The 14,913-nt window shown below is 36.9% G+C and overlaps 1 protein-coding gene across 30 annotated transcripts in view; it reads left to right on the top strand.

Annotated features, from left to right (window-relative positions):
* EIF4G3 (eukaryotic translation initiation factor 4 gamma 3) overlaps positions 1 to 14,913 on the top strand; it is a 286,899-nt gene that overhangs the window by 205,174 nt on the left and 66,812 nt on the right. For 24 of the 30 annotated variants that reach the window (XM_040463621.1, XM_040463813.1, XM_040463808.1 and 21 more), the window contains 4 exons: positions 1,850 to 1,983; positions 3,797 to 3,916; positions 4,299 to 4,409; positions 10,081 to 10,251. In XM_040463621.1, coding sequence (XP_040319555.1) covers positions 1,850 to 1,983; positions 3,797 to 3,916; positions 4,299 to 4,409; positions 10,081 to 10,251 — 536 coding nt within the window. The remainder of the gene's footprint in view (positions 1 to 1,849; positions 1,984 to 3,796; positions 3,917 to 4,298; positions 4,410 to 10,080; positions 10,252 to 14,913) is intronic. The other 6 variants (XM_040463823.1, XM_040463792.1, XM_040463782.1 and 3 more) reach the window with 1 other exon arrangement.

Here is a 14,913-nt window from a genome sequence, read left to right as displayed (position 1 = left end):
AAAAATAAAAGAAAAATGCTGTGACTTGCTTTTATGATCCAACAAAAATTTCAAGAAATTCTCCAACTTTATATAATGAAATTAGGATTATGAGAAATGATAGCTGTAACAATAGTCATAGTAACAAAGTAACGCTATGGCAAAAAACTAATTTAAAATTAATATTGAACGTATTAACTCTGAGGAGTGCCTGACTGGCTCAGTCAAGAGAGCATGCGACTCTTGATCTCGGTGTCATGAGTTCAATCCCCACGTTGAATGTAGAGATTACTTCAATAAATGCAACTTATAAAAAATCAAGAGTGTGTCAGGATTTTTGAAGAATATGTGCCTTCCCAGTTTTGTCTCAGCAAGCAAGTACATTATTTTCTTCACAGTAAACTGTAGTCAGCAGTGCTAAGGGGTTATTATCCAAAATACATAAAGAACTCCTACAACTCCACAAACCCCAAATAATCCAAGTTCAAAAATGGGCAGAGGACTTGAATAGACACATGAGAAGATGCTCAACATCACTAATTACCAGGGAACTACAAATCAAAACCACGATGAGATACCACCTCACACCAGTCAGAATGACTAGTATCAAAAGCAAGAAATAAATAACAGTGTTGGTGAGGTTATGAAGAGGGAACCCCCATGCACTACTGGTAGGAATAAAACCATTGCCATTGTAGCTACTATAGAAAACAGTATGGGTGTTTCTCAAAAAATTAAAAGTAGAAATACCATATGAGTTAGTAATTCTACTTTTGGGTATTTACCCAAGGAGAACAGAAATAGAAATTCAAAAAGGTATATGCACCCTCATGTTTATTGCAGCATTGTTTACAATAGCCAAGATATGTAAACAACCTGTGTGTCCACTGATAAAGGAATGGATAACAAAGATGTGTGTATATACATGAGTATGTGCATGCATGCGTGTATACACACACTGTGGAGTATTACTCAGCTGTAAAAAAAAGAATGAAATCTTGCCATTTGCAACAACATGGATGGACCTGGAGGGTATTTTGCATAGTGAAATAAGTCAGACAGAAAAAGACAAATACCATACGATTTCACTTCATATGTGGAATCTAAAAAACAAACAGAAAAGCAGAAATAGACTGATAAATAGAGAGAACAACCTGTGATTGCCAGAGGGGAGGTTGGTGAGGGGTTGGCAAGAATGGTGAACAGATTAAGAAGGTCAGACTCCCAGTTACAAAATGAATAAGTCACAGGGATTAAAAGTACAGCACAGGGAATATAGTCAATAAGATTACATTAACTTCATATGGTGACAAGATGCTTAACTACACTTACTGTGGTGAGCCTTTATTAATGTATAGAATTGTCGAGCCACTGTCTTGTGTACCTGAGATGAATACAATATTGTAAGTCAACTGTACTTCCAAAATAGAATAAACCATTGTCGGGGGAAAAAAAATGTATTTAACTGCTTAGCCGTTTCAGAATCTTAAATAAGTTATTTGTGTTTGTTTTGTGTCCTTTTGCCTTTTCCCCCCAAAACATTTCCAAGTGAACAACCAAAGAATCCTTTTATATGAAACCAAAGAGTATTATTAGATCCCTTATTTCTGAGATACTGAAGGGCTTGGTAGTTTATATTAAGTGGTTTCTGTAATAATGTCAGTTTACTATCCAAAGGTATCTAGAAGGGATAAAGGAACAAATGGCAGTTTGAAATTTTTACATGACATTTTCTGAGTGTAGCTCAGTGTTTGCTTTGTGTTTCTGTCTGTGACAAAGTAAAGTCAGTACTGGAATCTAATTTGTACTCTTACTGGTTATATATATAATGACCCTATAGACACTTGTCTGCCTACATCCCTTTTTCTAGATTCCTGGAAGCCTGCTGATACTGAGGGCAAGAAGCAGTATGACAGGGAGTTTTTGCTGGACTTTCAGTTCATGCCAGCCTGTATACAGAAACCAGAGGGCCTGCCTCCCATCAGTGACGTGGTTCTGGACAAAGTAAGCAACATACTCAGAGAAAGCTATGTCTTTCTGGTGGGAACTGGTTTTATCAGTACAAATATATGAAGTATGAACAATTTTTAGGAATTATTAGACTAAATGTATTTGAATTCTAATATATGTTCATGTATTATAGTTTTCCTACATAGTGCTGTTGGATTTGAGGTTTACTATAGATTGCTGTAACCTTGGGGTTTGGCCCATATTTGAATGGTGAAGTTTTAAAATTGATTAATTGTCTGCTTATTCCAGTTGTTGCCTAGTGATATGGTGAAAAACGTTTGTCTGTTGGGCTACTGTGGCTAAAGTGATATGGAGCTCTTTCTTCACTATTCTAAAATTTCAGTATAGAATTAGAATGGCATTGAGGACAGGTCAGATTGTATCTCAGAATTTCCCTAATACATACTTACAGTGATTCATCTTCACTTTTGGCAAATAAATAGGCACCCTTTCTTTTAACATATGATCCTAATGGTGCATACAGAAAATTAGTACAGTGTTTATTTTGTCTTTATTAAATTAAAAAGAGTAGAGTCAGATGCGTATCTACCCAAGTAACTATACACACACACGTGTGTGTGTGTGTGTGTGTGTGTGTGTGTGTGTGTGTGTGTGTGTATAAATGATGAACCAGTGCTGGTGACCAAGCTTAAAATACTTCTGTTTTGGGACGCCTGGGTGGCTCAGTCGGTTGAGCATCCGACTTCGGCTCAGGTCATGATCTCACAGTCTGTGGGTTCGAGCCCCGCATCAGGCTCTGTGCTGACCGCTTGCTCAGAGCCTGGAGCCTGCTTCAGATTCTGTGTGTCCTCTCTCTGCCCCTCCCCCGCTCACACTTTGTCTCACTCTGTCAAAAATAAATAAATATAAAAAAAATTTTTTTTAATAAAATATTAAAAAAAATACTTTTGTTTTAAAAAGAAACTATTAATCTTTAGTGACGTGTAGATGGTAACTATCTTACAGAAGGAGATCTACCTCTTTTTGAGATTCCCAGCAGCTGCTTATCCAGACCATATTTGTATTAGTTTCCTCTTTTAAAGCAATAGGTTTTCTTATTTCTCTTGGTATCTAAATCTCTCTTAGGTACTTATTTGGTAGTGCTCATTTGAGACTACTTTACAAGGGGAGGTTTTATATACACTTAAATTAGATTATCCTCTAGGAAATAACTCTTCTTGTCTTCCTAATAGTTTTCTGACTGCATCCATTTATTAGTTGACTTCTCCCTGAGCTACTTAGCTTTTTTAGTCTGTAGTCACATTATATGTCTATACCTCCAATTAATAAGGCAAACCAAGTGAGATTTTAAATGGTGATCACACATGAAAAATATCTCCTTTAGAGACTTACTGTCACTCAAAACACATACTTTACTAACTGTAAGGCAACAGCAACAAAATCAAAATGAGCTATGGCAGGATTCCTCTAGATAAGTTGCTATGATGTCCTGGTGAATATCCTGGAAAAAAATCCCCAAATTTGCTCCTAGTTCATTGGTTCTCATAGCTCTTCTTGTGCCATTCTGCTGGTCCTGAGTGTCTGGTAAGCCAGTCTACTGATTGTGTTTAGCCTCCCCTCGGGAATTTTTAGGCCTAATCAGTCCCAGGGCACCAGAAAGCGATTGCTGACCTAAGGGCTCTAAGGCTAGTCTGGAGGAGGGACCATGGTTCACATAGGACTTCGCTCGTTCAGAAAGCCAGTGCTTATCATTTTAGCTGATCCATCTTTTCTGTCTAGGTTTTTGCCTTTTTGGCACTGAACGCTTTGGAACTTGTGTTAAGCTTTCCTTTGCTTCTTCATGCAGATCAACCAACCCAAATTGCCAATGCGAACTCTGGATCCTCGGATTTTGCCTCGAGGACCAGATTTTACTCCAGCCTTTGCAGATTTTGGAAGGCAAACCCCTGGTGGAAGAGGTGTACCTGTAAGTGCAAGTTTCCTACAACCCAATTAGTTACAAACTGTCATAGACTTCATGACATCTTGTCTCACAGCAAGAGAACAGCTTTTTTTCATTGATTCTTCTAACCAAGAAGTGGAAGAGGTGAAGACTCTCCTTTTTTCCATACTAACATTAAAGCAAATAAAGAATACATTTGAGTCATTTTTACTTGAGAGAAGTTGGTCTGCATTAATTTGGTCTCGATTTTTTTTTCATATGTTTTTCCATTGAAATGAACTGCAGATGGATTAAAAATAGAGCCAAACCTAAATAGGATTTCTGGTTTGTTTTGAGGTGCCCTGATACAGTTGAGATCTCTGATGACATTCAGCTAATGGTCATCTCTTTGTCTTTGTTTCTACAGATTTGCAAAGTGCAGAGCAGGCATGGATCGCCAATTCTGGAACAGAGCAAAGCCCCAGCTTGCGCTCCACTGGCAATGTCGCACCCACCCCTGAAGAGCCTGCCTCTTGGGGTGCGCTGAATCTTTTTTTTTTTTTTTTTCTTTTTTTTTTTTTAAACAAGAGTCTCTGGTGTTACGATATTTTCTGTTTTGTTCTTCTCACTTACTGTAGGTTGTGAAGTCAAAATATGAACAAATGACACGTACAAAAGAGTGCAGTATTCATAAACTGCAGGTTGCCTTTACACCCCCAGTAGCAGGCTCTTCAGCGGTAGAAGTGACATCACCAGTGGAGTTATGCTGGGGCACTGCCCTGTGCAGGATGCGGCAGGCTGTGCCTACTCCATGCTTTGTAGACTTGCAGAAAGTATGGGGGAAAGTTGCCAATGATGTGAATACCTTTTTTTCCCCCTCATTGGAATGGTGTTGAGAGCGCTTAATTGAAACTTGGGGAGGAGCTGGGGGTTTGATATACATTCGCAGATCACCTTGTTAAGACAACTTTATTTTATGTTTGTAAAAATATTTTTATTTAAGGTGACACTTTCTATTTCCCCATCACCTTTTTATTTCTGGAATGGCAACTTTTGAAACCTGCTTCGAAATAAGACTGTATCATCAGAAACTAATGCCACTTGGTAGAGATTTGAATTATTTGTTGTTTGCCTGCAGCCAGACACTAATTGAAAATACCTCAGTGCCTACAATGTGTTGGAGGCTTTGCAAAACCTACAGAAAATATCCGTAATTTGAAGCATACTATTTAGTGAGCATCAACATCTTAAAGGTATCTCTGTGTGATATTCTGTTCTCACACAGGATTGAAACTGAATCTTTATTTTCTGTAAATACTAAATTAAAATTTTTTTCTAAAGAGTGAAAGTCTTTCACCAGAAAGTCGTAGAAAGCAGCTTTCTAGAAACCATTTGATGCTTTATTTTTCAGCATTTCCCTTTGGTGATTTAAAGTTGTGTTTCTGTTAGCGTTTATTTGTGTTTTAGTTTCGGTTTTGATTTATATCTTTGTTTTGCCACACATTGGAAATAACGTTGATGCTGTTTTGATTTCTCTCTGGTTAACAGCATCTGTCCTTATCATATTGCTCTGTGTTGTTCGTATGTCCTTCACAGAAGGTATGATTTGTTGCGTCTCCTCTTGCAGCGTGTGCTGTCTGTCCCTTTTTATCACCAGCTCGCTATAGAATTAGGTATAGCTAAAAGGAAATACTGTGAATTTAGAATAAGCTCCATTTCTTTTAAAACACTGAAATTAGAAAATGAATTTTGAAACTATCACAATGTATGTTTGCCCACTAATCTACATGCTTACTTGTATCATATAAATGAGTTATTTGGTGCATTCAAAGTAATGTGATTGGAAATGAGCCATTATCAAGAATTTGTAATGTCTCCAAAAAAGTCAGTTATTTCACTTTCTTTAAATAGCTCTGTCATGTGCCACAAGCTAATTTTTAAGCAAAATTGAGACTCATCAGAGTAATACTGATATGTTAAGCCTTAATGCAAGTAATTACTTTTCCAGCATCTCCCATAGCTAACAAACATTCTTTGCCTAATTTGTGCTGCTTCCCTTGGTATGTTGTTGTAGATTCAGATGGGAGTTTCATAGGACGTAGATGTCTGACATATAAAGGAACAGTTAATGATGCTGTTTGGGAAAAAGCAGCAGCCCTGCTCTTCATAGTTTTTGGTTCGGAATTTCCTCTAATCATTTTTCCCAGCTTCCCAATTGACTTATAAATGATTACCACCCAAAGATCTTGCAATCTACTAGGTATGGTTCATGGTGTGGCTTAAGTAACTATGACTCCCAGTATGAACTTTCAGTTGTTTTAACATGTCATATGCAGTTACATAAAATCTTCCAACATAAAGGTCTTTTTATGGATAGTAACGTACATATCCATTAGAAGCACTCAGGCAGTATCCTCTCTGTAGTTTTTTAAAAGTCAGATTACTTAGGGGCACCTGGATGGCTCAGACGAAGTTGAGCATCTGACTTACACTCAGGTCGTGATCTCACAATTTGAGAGTACAAGCCCTACATCAGGCTCGTTGCTGTCAGCCTGTCAGTGCAGAGCCTGCTTCATACCCTCTGTCCCCCTCCCCCCCCGCCCCTCTTCTGCCCATTCCCTTTCTCTCAAAAAATAAATAAAACATTAAAATAAATAAATAAAAGTCAAATTACTTAGGAATTGTGATGCTAATTTTAATAGTAATCTGGGTAGACATCACAGAAAGTGCCCCAAAGGAAATGTATTGAGAGAGAGGCAGTGGGCGTAGACTAGTAATTTCACATTTATTTAGCTGAGCTATTATAAAAATCCTAGGGGTAAAGAGGTTTTCTGAGTTTATATCATCCTTCCGTCCTTAAAGGAACACTTGCTTATCTTTCTTCAAAACTTGGTAGGATGAATATTGGTCCTGTTTTCCTTGATTAATCCAGGTAAGCAGAGGAGTTTAACAGTCTCCGAAGGAGATAAGAGCAATGTGTACTAAATCCTAAAGCAGAGATCGGTATGACTTCTTATTTAATACATTTAAGAGAAATATATGATAGTAAAAAAGTTTAAACTTAAATTCATCAGAAAAAAAATCTGCAGCTTACTAGTTTATCAACGCCAAATTTTGATGCTTCATTTGAGTTGTGCTATTTTTGGACCCTGAGCCCTGAACACATTGTACCTTAAAATTCCTCTTTCAGGGGCGCCTGGGTGGCGCAGTCGGTTAAGCGTCTGACTTCAGCCAGGTCACGATCTCGCGCTCCGTGAGTTCGAGCCCCGCGTCAGGCTCTGGGCTGATGGCTCAGAGTCTGGAGCCTGTTTCCGATTCTGTGTCTCCCTCTCTCTCTGCCCCTCCCCCGTTCATGCTCTGTCTCTCTCTGTCCCAAAAATAAATAAAACATTGAAAAAAAAAAAATTCCTCTTTCAACCTGGAAGTTCCTCTTCCTATCAGGATTGTTTCTTTTAACAGGCTTCGTTTTTTGTTAAATATTTCCTCCTTAGCTCATAACACAGGATCCTGGGTTTTGTGTTTAGTAAATAAATCATTCATTATATATGGCACATTTTCTGAAGGATGCAATACATTTCACAATTGTATTGTTTTCCACACACATGCAAAGGACATGAAGTATTTAAGGGTAATTATACCATTACAGATACCACTTTTTAAAAAGTTGTTTTTCTTTTTTTTTTTTTTTTTTTTTTGATGATCACTTACCTGTTTGTTTGTTTTTTAATGTTTATTAATTTTTGAGAGAGAAGAGTAGGGGAGGGGCAGAGAGAGAAAGGGGCAGAGGAGCTGAAGTGGACTCTGTGCTGACACCACAGAGCCCGATGTGGGGCTTGAACCCATGAGCTGTGAGATAATGACCTGAGTAGAAGTTGGACACCCAACTGACTGATTGAGCCACCCAGGTGCCCCACCTTACCTAGTTTTTAAGGTCCTTTTATATCCCGTATGTCTCTGATCCTCATAATAACTTTGTAGGTAGGACCAGCATTTAATATATGAGAAAACCTAAGTTCAACAATGTTAAGAGACTGGCTCACAGTAACTTTGCTTATAATTAGCAGAATTGAACTCAGAAGTCCACAGTTCTTTTGTCTTCTAATCTGCCTCTCTTTTCTGCTGTACTATAGTCCTTCCAGGTAGTGTAAACATGAGTACATTAGAGAATAATTTATCAAGTGTGTTAAGCATTTATAAGTATAATAAATCCGTTGGGGACTCAATATACTTGGATAAATATTTGTGAACAGTATCTGTCTTAGTTATAGCCAGTGAGCCAAATAATAATTTTTAAGGTTGCCTTGGAAGCTTGCACATAGGTGATAAACCAACTCTCTATCTGGGACTAACAGCTCATGTTACCTTTTCAAAACGTTTTTTCCTTTCAAACGTTGTTATCTATTTAGTAATGTTTCTCACATCTTTATATTTCCTGCAGCTCGCTTGAAATCTATACATACTTAGACCTGGTAAAGGCACCTGGCATAAGTCATATTTACTTTGTAGATTCAGATTTCATGGCATATTCGTTGATGTTTCCAGTACTTTCTGGAAATGGAAATTTCCTACTTCATTCAAACATAATTAAAATTATATCCCAAATTATGCTTACTATGGCTCTTACCTGATTTTGACATAATTACCTTTCATTACACCCATTAGTCTTTGTTCTTAACAAATTCTTACATGCACATGCATGGATTAATTTGAATGTCTTGTGATAGAATTGTTTATATGAACTTATTCAAGTATTGAAAAAGATTTAACTCCTGTAAGTGAACACTAGACTATAACCTGAATTATAAAAATCAGATAATCGGTGTACTGCATTCTCTTATCAGAATTGTTTTGTCTGGGCTACTATATCAATGTTTCAGTTACAAATAAGTATTTTTATAGTAGTACTGTCCAATTTAGCCACCATTCCCTGTTAGTACTTTTCCAGCTTGGTCCTCTTCAGTTCTTTTTTACTTATACCGTGTGTGGTACCTCTGCATTTATCTGACCTCAGGGTTTTTAATGTTTGCTAAGTATTCTGAGATTGTGTCTTTTATGCTGAGTGCTTAGCTAGATGTATTTGACAAAATCGGTTTGTATTGCCCAGAAATTCTGTCTTTTGATCCTGATACATCCTTGATACTACTATTCCTAATTAGGGCAGATGGTGAAGTATAATTATTGTTGAAAGGCTTACAGGCTTATGAGCTTAGGCCTAAATAAGACCATGTATCTCTTAGAACCTGTTTTTTATTTTTGTTTTCAGTATATATAAAGCATGAAATTTAAGTTTCTGCTTCCTTCTCTGAAGCTTTATATACATTCAAAAGGGCAGTATTGAGGCACTAAAAGAGATATGATTCTGATCTCTAGGTCTTGTGTGAAGTTTTTTTTTCTTCCCTCTTGAAGTCTAATTACAGTATTTAGTCAGCATTTAGAAAATGGTATATCAAAGAAAGTAAAGGCTGTCAGTATGCAACAGATCTGGGAGTAGCAGAACTTAGTATCAACCCAAGTGTTTAATATTAAAAACTTATTTCCTTGCATTTAAGATCACAAGTATTATGGATATTTTAATACACCGCGTGTAACTTTTCCTCCATTATCTCTTGCAGTAACCGTTCGTAATTTGATGACCATTACAACATACCAGCAAATGGTTTTTAACAGAATGAGTACAGTGGTGGGTGGGACTCTAGCAGGAACTTAGAGAGATCCATTAAAATCTGTAGTAAGGCTGGGTGTCTACACTACAGAGAATTTTTGTGATAAAAGCGCATTTTCGTTTCATGCTGCAAGTTTAGAAACCTAGTTTTTGAAGTAGATTTGTAACTGTGATGATTACTGCCTATGAATTTTTATGATTATTCAAGTTAGCAGTCCAAAGTCCCACAACAAGTAAAAAATAAAGCTTCAGTTTAAGGGTAGTCTTTTTTGTTAGAAACAATAGCAATATCAGACATAATTTTTCATCACTTTATTTTCAGAATTAAAAACGGTAGTAGTGGAGAACATTACATTGATGGTATTCTAAGGTTGTCCTCTCACACCCCCCCCCCCGCAAAAGATCACATCTAAAGTGAGTGCTTAATACCCATCTTTACATCTAGGAAGTGCTTGGTGTGATCATCAGGCTTGACTTGAACAGCACAGAAGAGGCAGTAAATTTTAAGTACACTCTGTAGATACAATAAAGAATATTCTTGTCCTAGTTGTTGAACGTTGGACCGCGGAGATCTCAACCTGGCCAGAGAAGAGAGCCCAGGAAGATCATTACAGTCTCTGTGAAAGAAGATGTACACCTGAAAAAGGCAGAGAATGCCTGGAAGCCCAGCCAAAAACGAGACAGCCAAGCTGAGGATCCTGAAAACATTAAAACCCAGGTGAGATTAGAAGTACATTCTAACATTATTTTGGAATTATAATGCTGCTGTTTTAATTTGCTTTAACTTGTCATTTTGTCCTATTAGTATATGTAGAAATTTTTAAGACTTTAATTTTTTTGCTTTTAAAAGCATTATCGTAAAAGGTCTAGCATAATGGGTGCCAGATATCTCTTGTGTTTGTTTTTCAAGACACTCTATGTCTAGAGGGTTATGTGTCCTAGACTTCAGTCATTCAGGCTTAGATCAATGTTTGCTTTTCTTAAAAATGTGTTTTTAGGTTCTCAGTGAGTACCCTATGCTAGTCTAGTTAGCATATTGCTTTATGTCTCCTTGTCAGGTTTTCGTTTCTAATAAGTTAGAATTGAGAAACCAATCATGTTTTAGTCTTTTGGAATAAAATTGAATTCTTTGCATCTTTCTATGCATACCTTCCTGCAGAACTCCTTACGGTAAATTGAATGAATTCCTTTAATCCAAACAAAATTATTTTTTTTGTCAAATTATGTCATCTTGATTCATCATTTGCTATACATACAATGCCGTTTCCTGTCTTTAAGTTAGCTCTGTTATCTTTTTTGGATGTTTTTGCTTCTAGGCACCAAGACTAGAGTCTCCTCTTGAATTTTGCACCTGTCAGAGCCAGGCATCACAGGTCATATGCTGACTTTTTAGTGTCTCATTCCTTAAATATCTTTCCTCTCAACATGAATAGTTTAATATAGCAATCAAAGCTTTAGCTCTGGAGACAGATGCAAGTTCTATTAAGCAGGTTTTTAATCTCAACTGTAAAATGAAGATACTAATATTACCTACCTCATTGGACTATTGTAACAAATAAAGTATTATAAAGCAGTTGGCATGCTCCCTAGAGCCCACTTGGGTACTCAGTAGGATGTTCCTGGGTCAGAGTGTGCCTTATAAATCTTGATCTTGATTTTGATTCAACACCAACGCAGAACCACATACATAGTATTTACTCAGTATACTTGTTAAATGAATAAACTAACCGATGGCAGTTGTTCATATGAAGTCAAGACCAAGATGAACTTATTCATCACAAAGCCATGCTCTCGAACCTTAATTGGCTACTTGCCTTTGTTCATCTTTTTACAGATTGCCCCAGATATTTGTCCGTAAGTACGCCCTTCTCCAAATTCACTGAAATCAAGTACCTAATCTTTCCTGAATGTCTTTTCAGTGTATCTCAGCTTTGAAAAAAAAAAAACCTTCTGCATCTCTCCTTCCAATCCCTGTGAGAAGTGCTTAATGATAACATGCCTAAATAGCTTGCAAAGAATTAGAATTCCTGCTGAATCTTTATCATTGATGATGAAGATGAGGTCTTGTTTTAGTAGTTAAGGCACTAATACAAGTACCTTACTTCATTCGATTCTTGTAGCAGCTACCAAGGAGGCAATAGACTGTCCTTCTTTTATGTATGAGAACACTGAAGTTTTGAGAAGTTAAATTACCCAGAGTTCTCCCTATTGTTGGTTATTTCAGAAACATAATAATAATATTGCATTGATGTATCATTCATTAATTGGCTAAGTTTTCCTTAGTGACTAAAGCAAATCTAGTGAAGAATTAATAGACTTCTTTTTTAGGACGGGTACAGTTCTCTTGTTCTTGAGAATTTTTCTTCTAAGTTCCGGAGCATCTGTGTTCCATTCCCTCTCCTTTTTCTCTGCTGCATAGGTGCACATCACGTTCACCTGTGCTCCTGCTAATTCTGTGCCTTTACTTTTTTATCGAAACAGTGGTTTTGTCGTCACCTCCACTTCCAGAAAACTCTTTCACTTGGACTTCATTCCTGCCACTGTATTCTAATAACACGAGGAATAATACCAATGGCCTTATTTTTCCTCGATCGTAATATTTCATCTTTTCCATGAGGGGGTTCTCATGACACGTCTAGACTCCTACCACACGTACTGGTTCCTCAGGTGGGTCCTGAGGTTACTGCTCCTGTCTCTCTTCTCTTGCTACAACATTCCTGCCACTTCTGCCTGACTCCTCTACCTGAGGAACTGATTTTGAGCTCTCCACCCTAGCTTTTAAACTGTCTTTAATGACCTCATTTTCAAATAAATAAATAAATGCCTCCTTTTGTCTTACAACTTGCACACTAGTCCTCTGGTCTTTCCTTGTTTTTCTCTAGTCCCCAAAGAGAAAACCCTCACACATAACTCCTTCCTTTTCCCTTTCTAAAATGACTTCTTCCCTTTCTTTTCATTTGGGTAGTTTTTTTTTCTTTTTCTTTTTAATTTCAGTTTCTATTTAAGTACAGTTGACACACAGTCGCTCAGCTAGCTATTTTTGTTCCTCATAACCTGGCTCAATTCTCATTTGCTCCCTAACCATTGCCTCTGACCTCTCGTGTGTGTAAACTACTCCCTCCTGTGGCTCCTACTCCACCTCCTGTTTGCTCCGTCACTTGACTTGCAGTTACCTTGTCTCTGCAGCTAAAGTTCAGTAGTCTGGAAGGCAGTTAACTGTACCTGATTTACACACTGTATGTATACGGTTTATACACTGTAATGACTTAACATTTGTATGTACTGCAAAATTGATCACCACAGTTAGTCCAGTTAACATCTGTCATCATACAGAGTTACAAATTCGTTTTTCTTGTAATGAAAACCTTTAAGAGCTACCTCTTACCAGCTTTCAAATATGTAGTATGGTATTAACTTCAGTCACCATGCTGTGCATTACATTAATAACTAACCTTCTTTAATCCTATTTTTTAGCTTAAATTATCATCTGAAATATGTGAAGATATTTGAAGGTTTTTTTTTTTTAATTTTAATTAACTTAAACTCAAGTTAGTTAACATACAATGTAGTATTGATTTCAGGAGTAGAACCCAGTGATTCATCACTTACATATAAAACCCGTGCTCTTTCCAACAAGTGCCTTCCTTAATGCCCATCACCCAGGTAGCCCATTCCCCCACCTACCTCTCCACCAAAACCCTCAGTTTGTTCTCTGTATTTAAGAGTCTCTTGTGGTTTGTCTCCCTCTCTGTTTTTGTCTTATTTTCCCTTCCCTTCCCCTGTATTCATATGTTTTGTTTCTTAAATTTGACATATGAGTGAAATCTTACAATGTCTTTCTCTGACTGACTGATGTCGCTTAGCATAATATACTCTAGTTCCGTCCACATTGTTGCAAATGCAGGCATTCATTCTTTTTGATCAAGTAATATTCCAGGGTGTGTGCATATATATATATATATATATATATATATATATACACACACATACACACACACACACACACACCACATCTTTATCCTTTCATCAGTTGATGGACATTTGGGCTCTTTCCATACTTTGGCTATTGTCAATACCTCTGCCATAAACGTTGGGGTGCATGTGCCCCTTTGAAATAGCACTCCGGTACCACCTAGTAGTGCAATTGCTGGGTCAGATCCTAGCTATGGGATCCATAAGTTGTGTGGTAGATATTGGTTTAACCTTATTAGAAAATGCCAAACTGTTTTCTAAGATGGTTATTGTAGCAGTTTGCATTTCCACTGGCAAGGCATGAGAGTTTTAGTTTTTCATCAGCACTTGTTATTTTCTGCTTTATAAATTCTAGCCATTCTGATGGATGTGTGGTAGCATCTCCTTGTTTCAGTTTGCATTTCCAAATGAATAAAATATTGACTAAGCACATCTTTTTAGTGCTTATTTGCCATTCTTATATCTTCTTTGGTAAAATTTCTGTTCATATCTTTTGCCCTGTTTCAGTGGGTGGTGGTGTTTCTTATCATTGACTTTTGAGTGTTCTTCATTATATTCTGGATACAAATCTTTTATAAAATATGTGGTTTGCAAGAATTTTCTCCCAGTCTGTTTTGTTGGTGCATTCTCTTGATAGTGTCTTGTAGAACCGAAGTTTTTAACTTTGATCATGTTGGAATGTATCAACTTTTGTATTCAGAGGTTGTACTTCTGCTGTCGTATCCTAAAACATCTTTACATAACCCAAGAATACAAAATTTTTCTCCTTTGTTATTTTTTAGAAGTTTACGGTTTTATGTTTTACATTTTGGTCTGTGATCCAGTTTTAGTTAATTTTTGTGTTTCATGCAAGGTATGGATCTAGGTTCTTTTTTTTTTTTCTTCTTCTTTTCCTTATGGATATCTAGTTGTTCCAGCACCATTGTTGAAAGGATTATCCTTTGTCCATTCAATTTTCTTTGTGCCTTTGTTGAAAATCAGTTATATGTGAATCCATTTCTGGACTTAGATTCTATTCTACCAATCTGTGTCTGTCCTCTGACCGATACCACACTCTGTGTAGTAAATTTTGAAATCAGGTTGTAGGAGTCCCCCAACTTTGTTATTGTTCAAAGTCATTTAGGCTGTTCTTTTTTTTTTTCTTTGACTTTTCAGAGTCAAATCGGCTTCTTGATTTCTACCAAAAACTACCCCAAAACCCTAGTAGGGTTTCTATTGTGATTATGTTAAATCTGTAGATCAGTTTAGAAAAAATGGACAACTTAACCATAATAGATCTTCTAATACATGAACATGACCCAGATCTCATTTTATTTAGGTCCTCCTTGATTTCTTTCATCAGTGATTCATGGTATTCATTATACAGCTTCTATGGATATTCTGTTAGATTCTTAACCACGTATTTCAT

This window comes from Herpailurus yagouaroundi, unplaced genomic scaffold (assembly GCF_014898765.1).
Source record: "Herpailurus yagouaroundi ecotype Mexico unplaced genomic scaffold, PumYag 77, whole genome shotgun sequence".
Taxonomy (NCBI): domain Eukaryota; kingdom Metazoa; phylum Chordata; class Mammalia; order Carnivora; family Felidae; genus Herpailurus; species Herpailurus yagouaroundi.
Note: the sequence above shows the minus strand (reverse complement) of the source record. Positions and strands in the feature narration are given on the sequence as shown.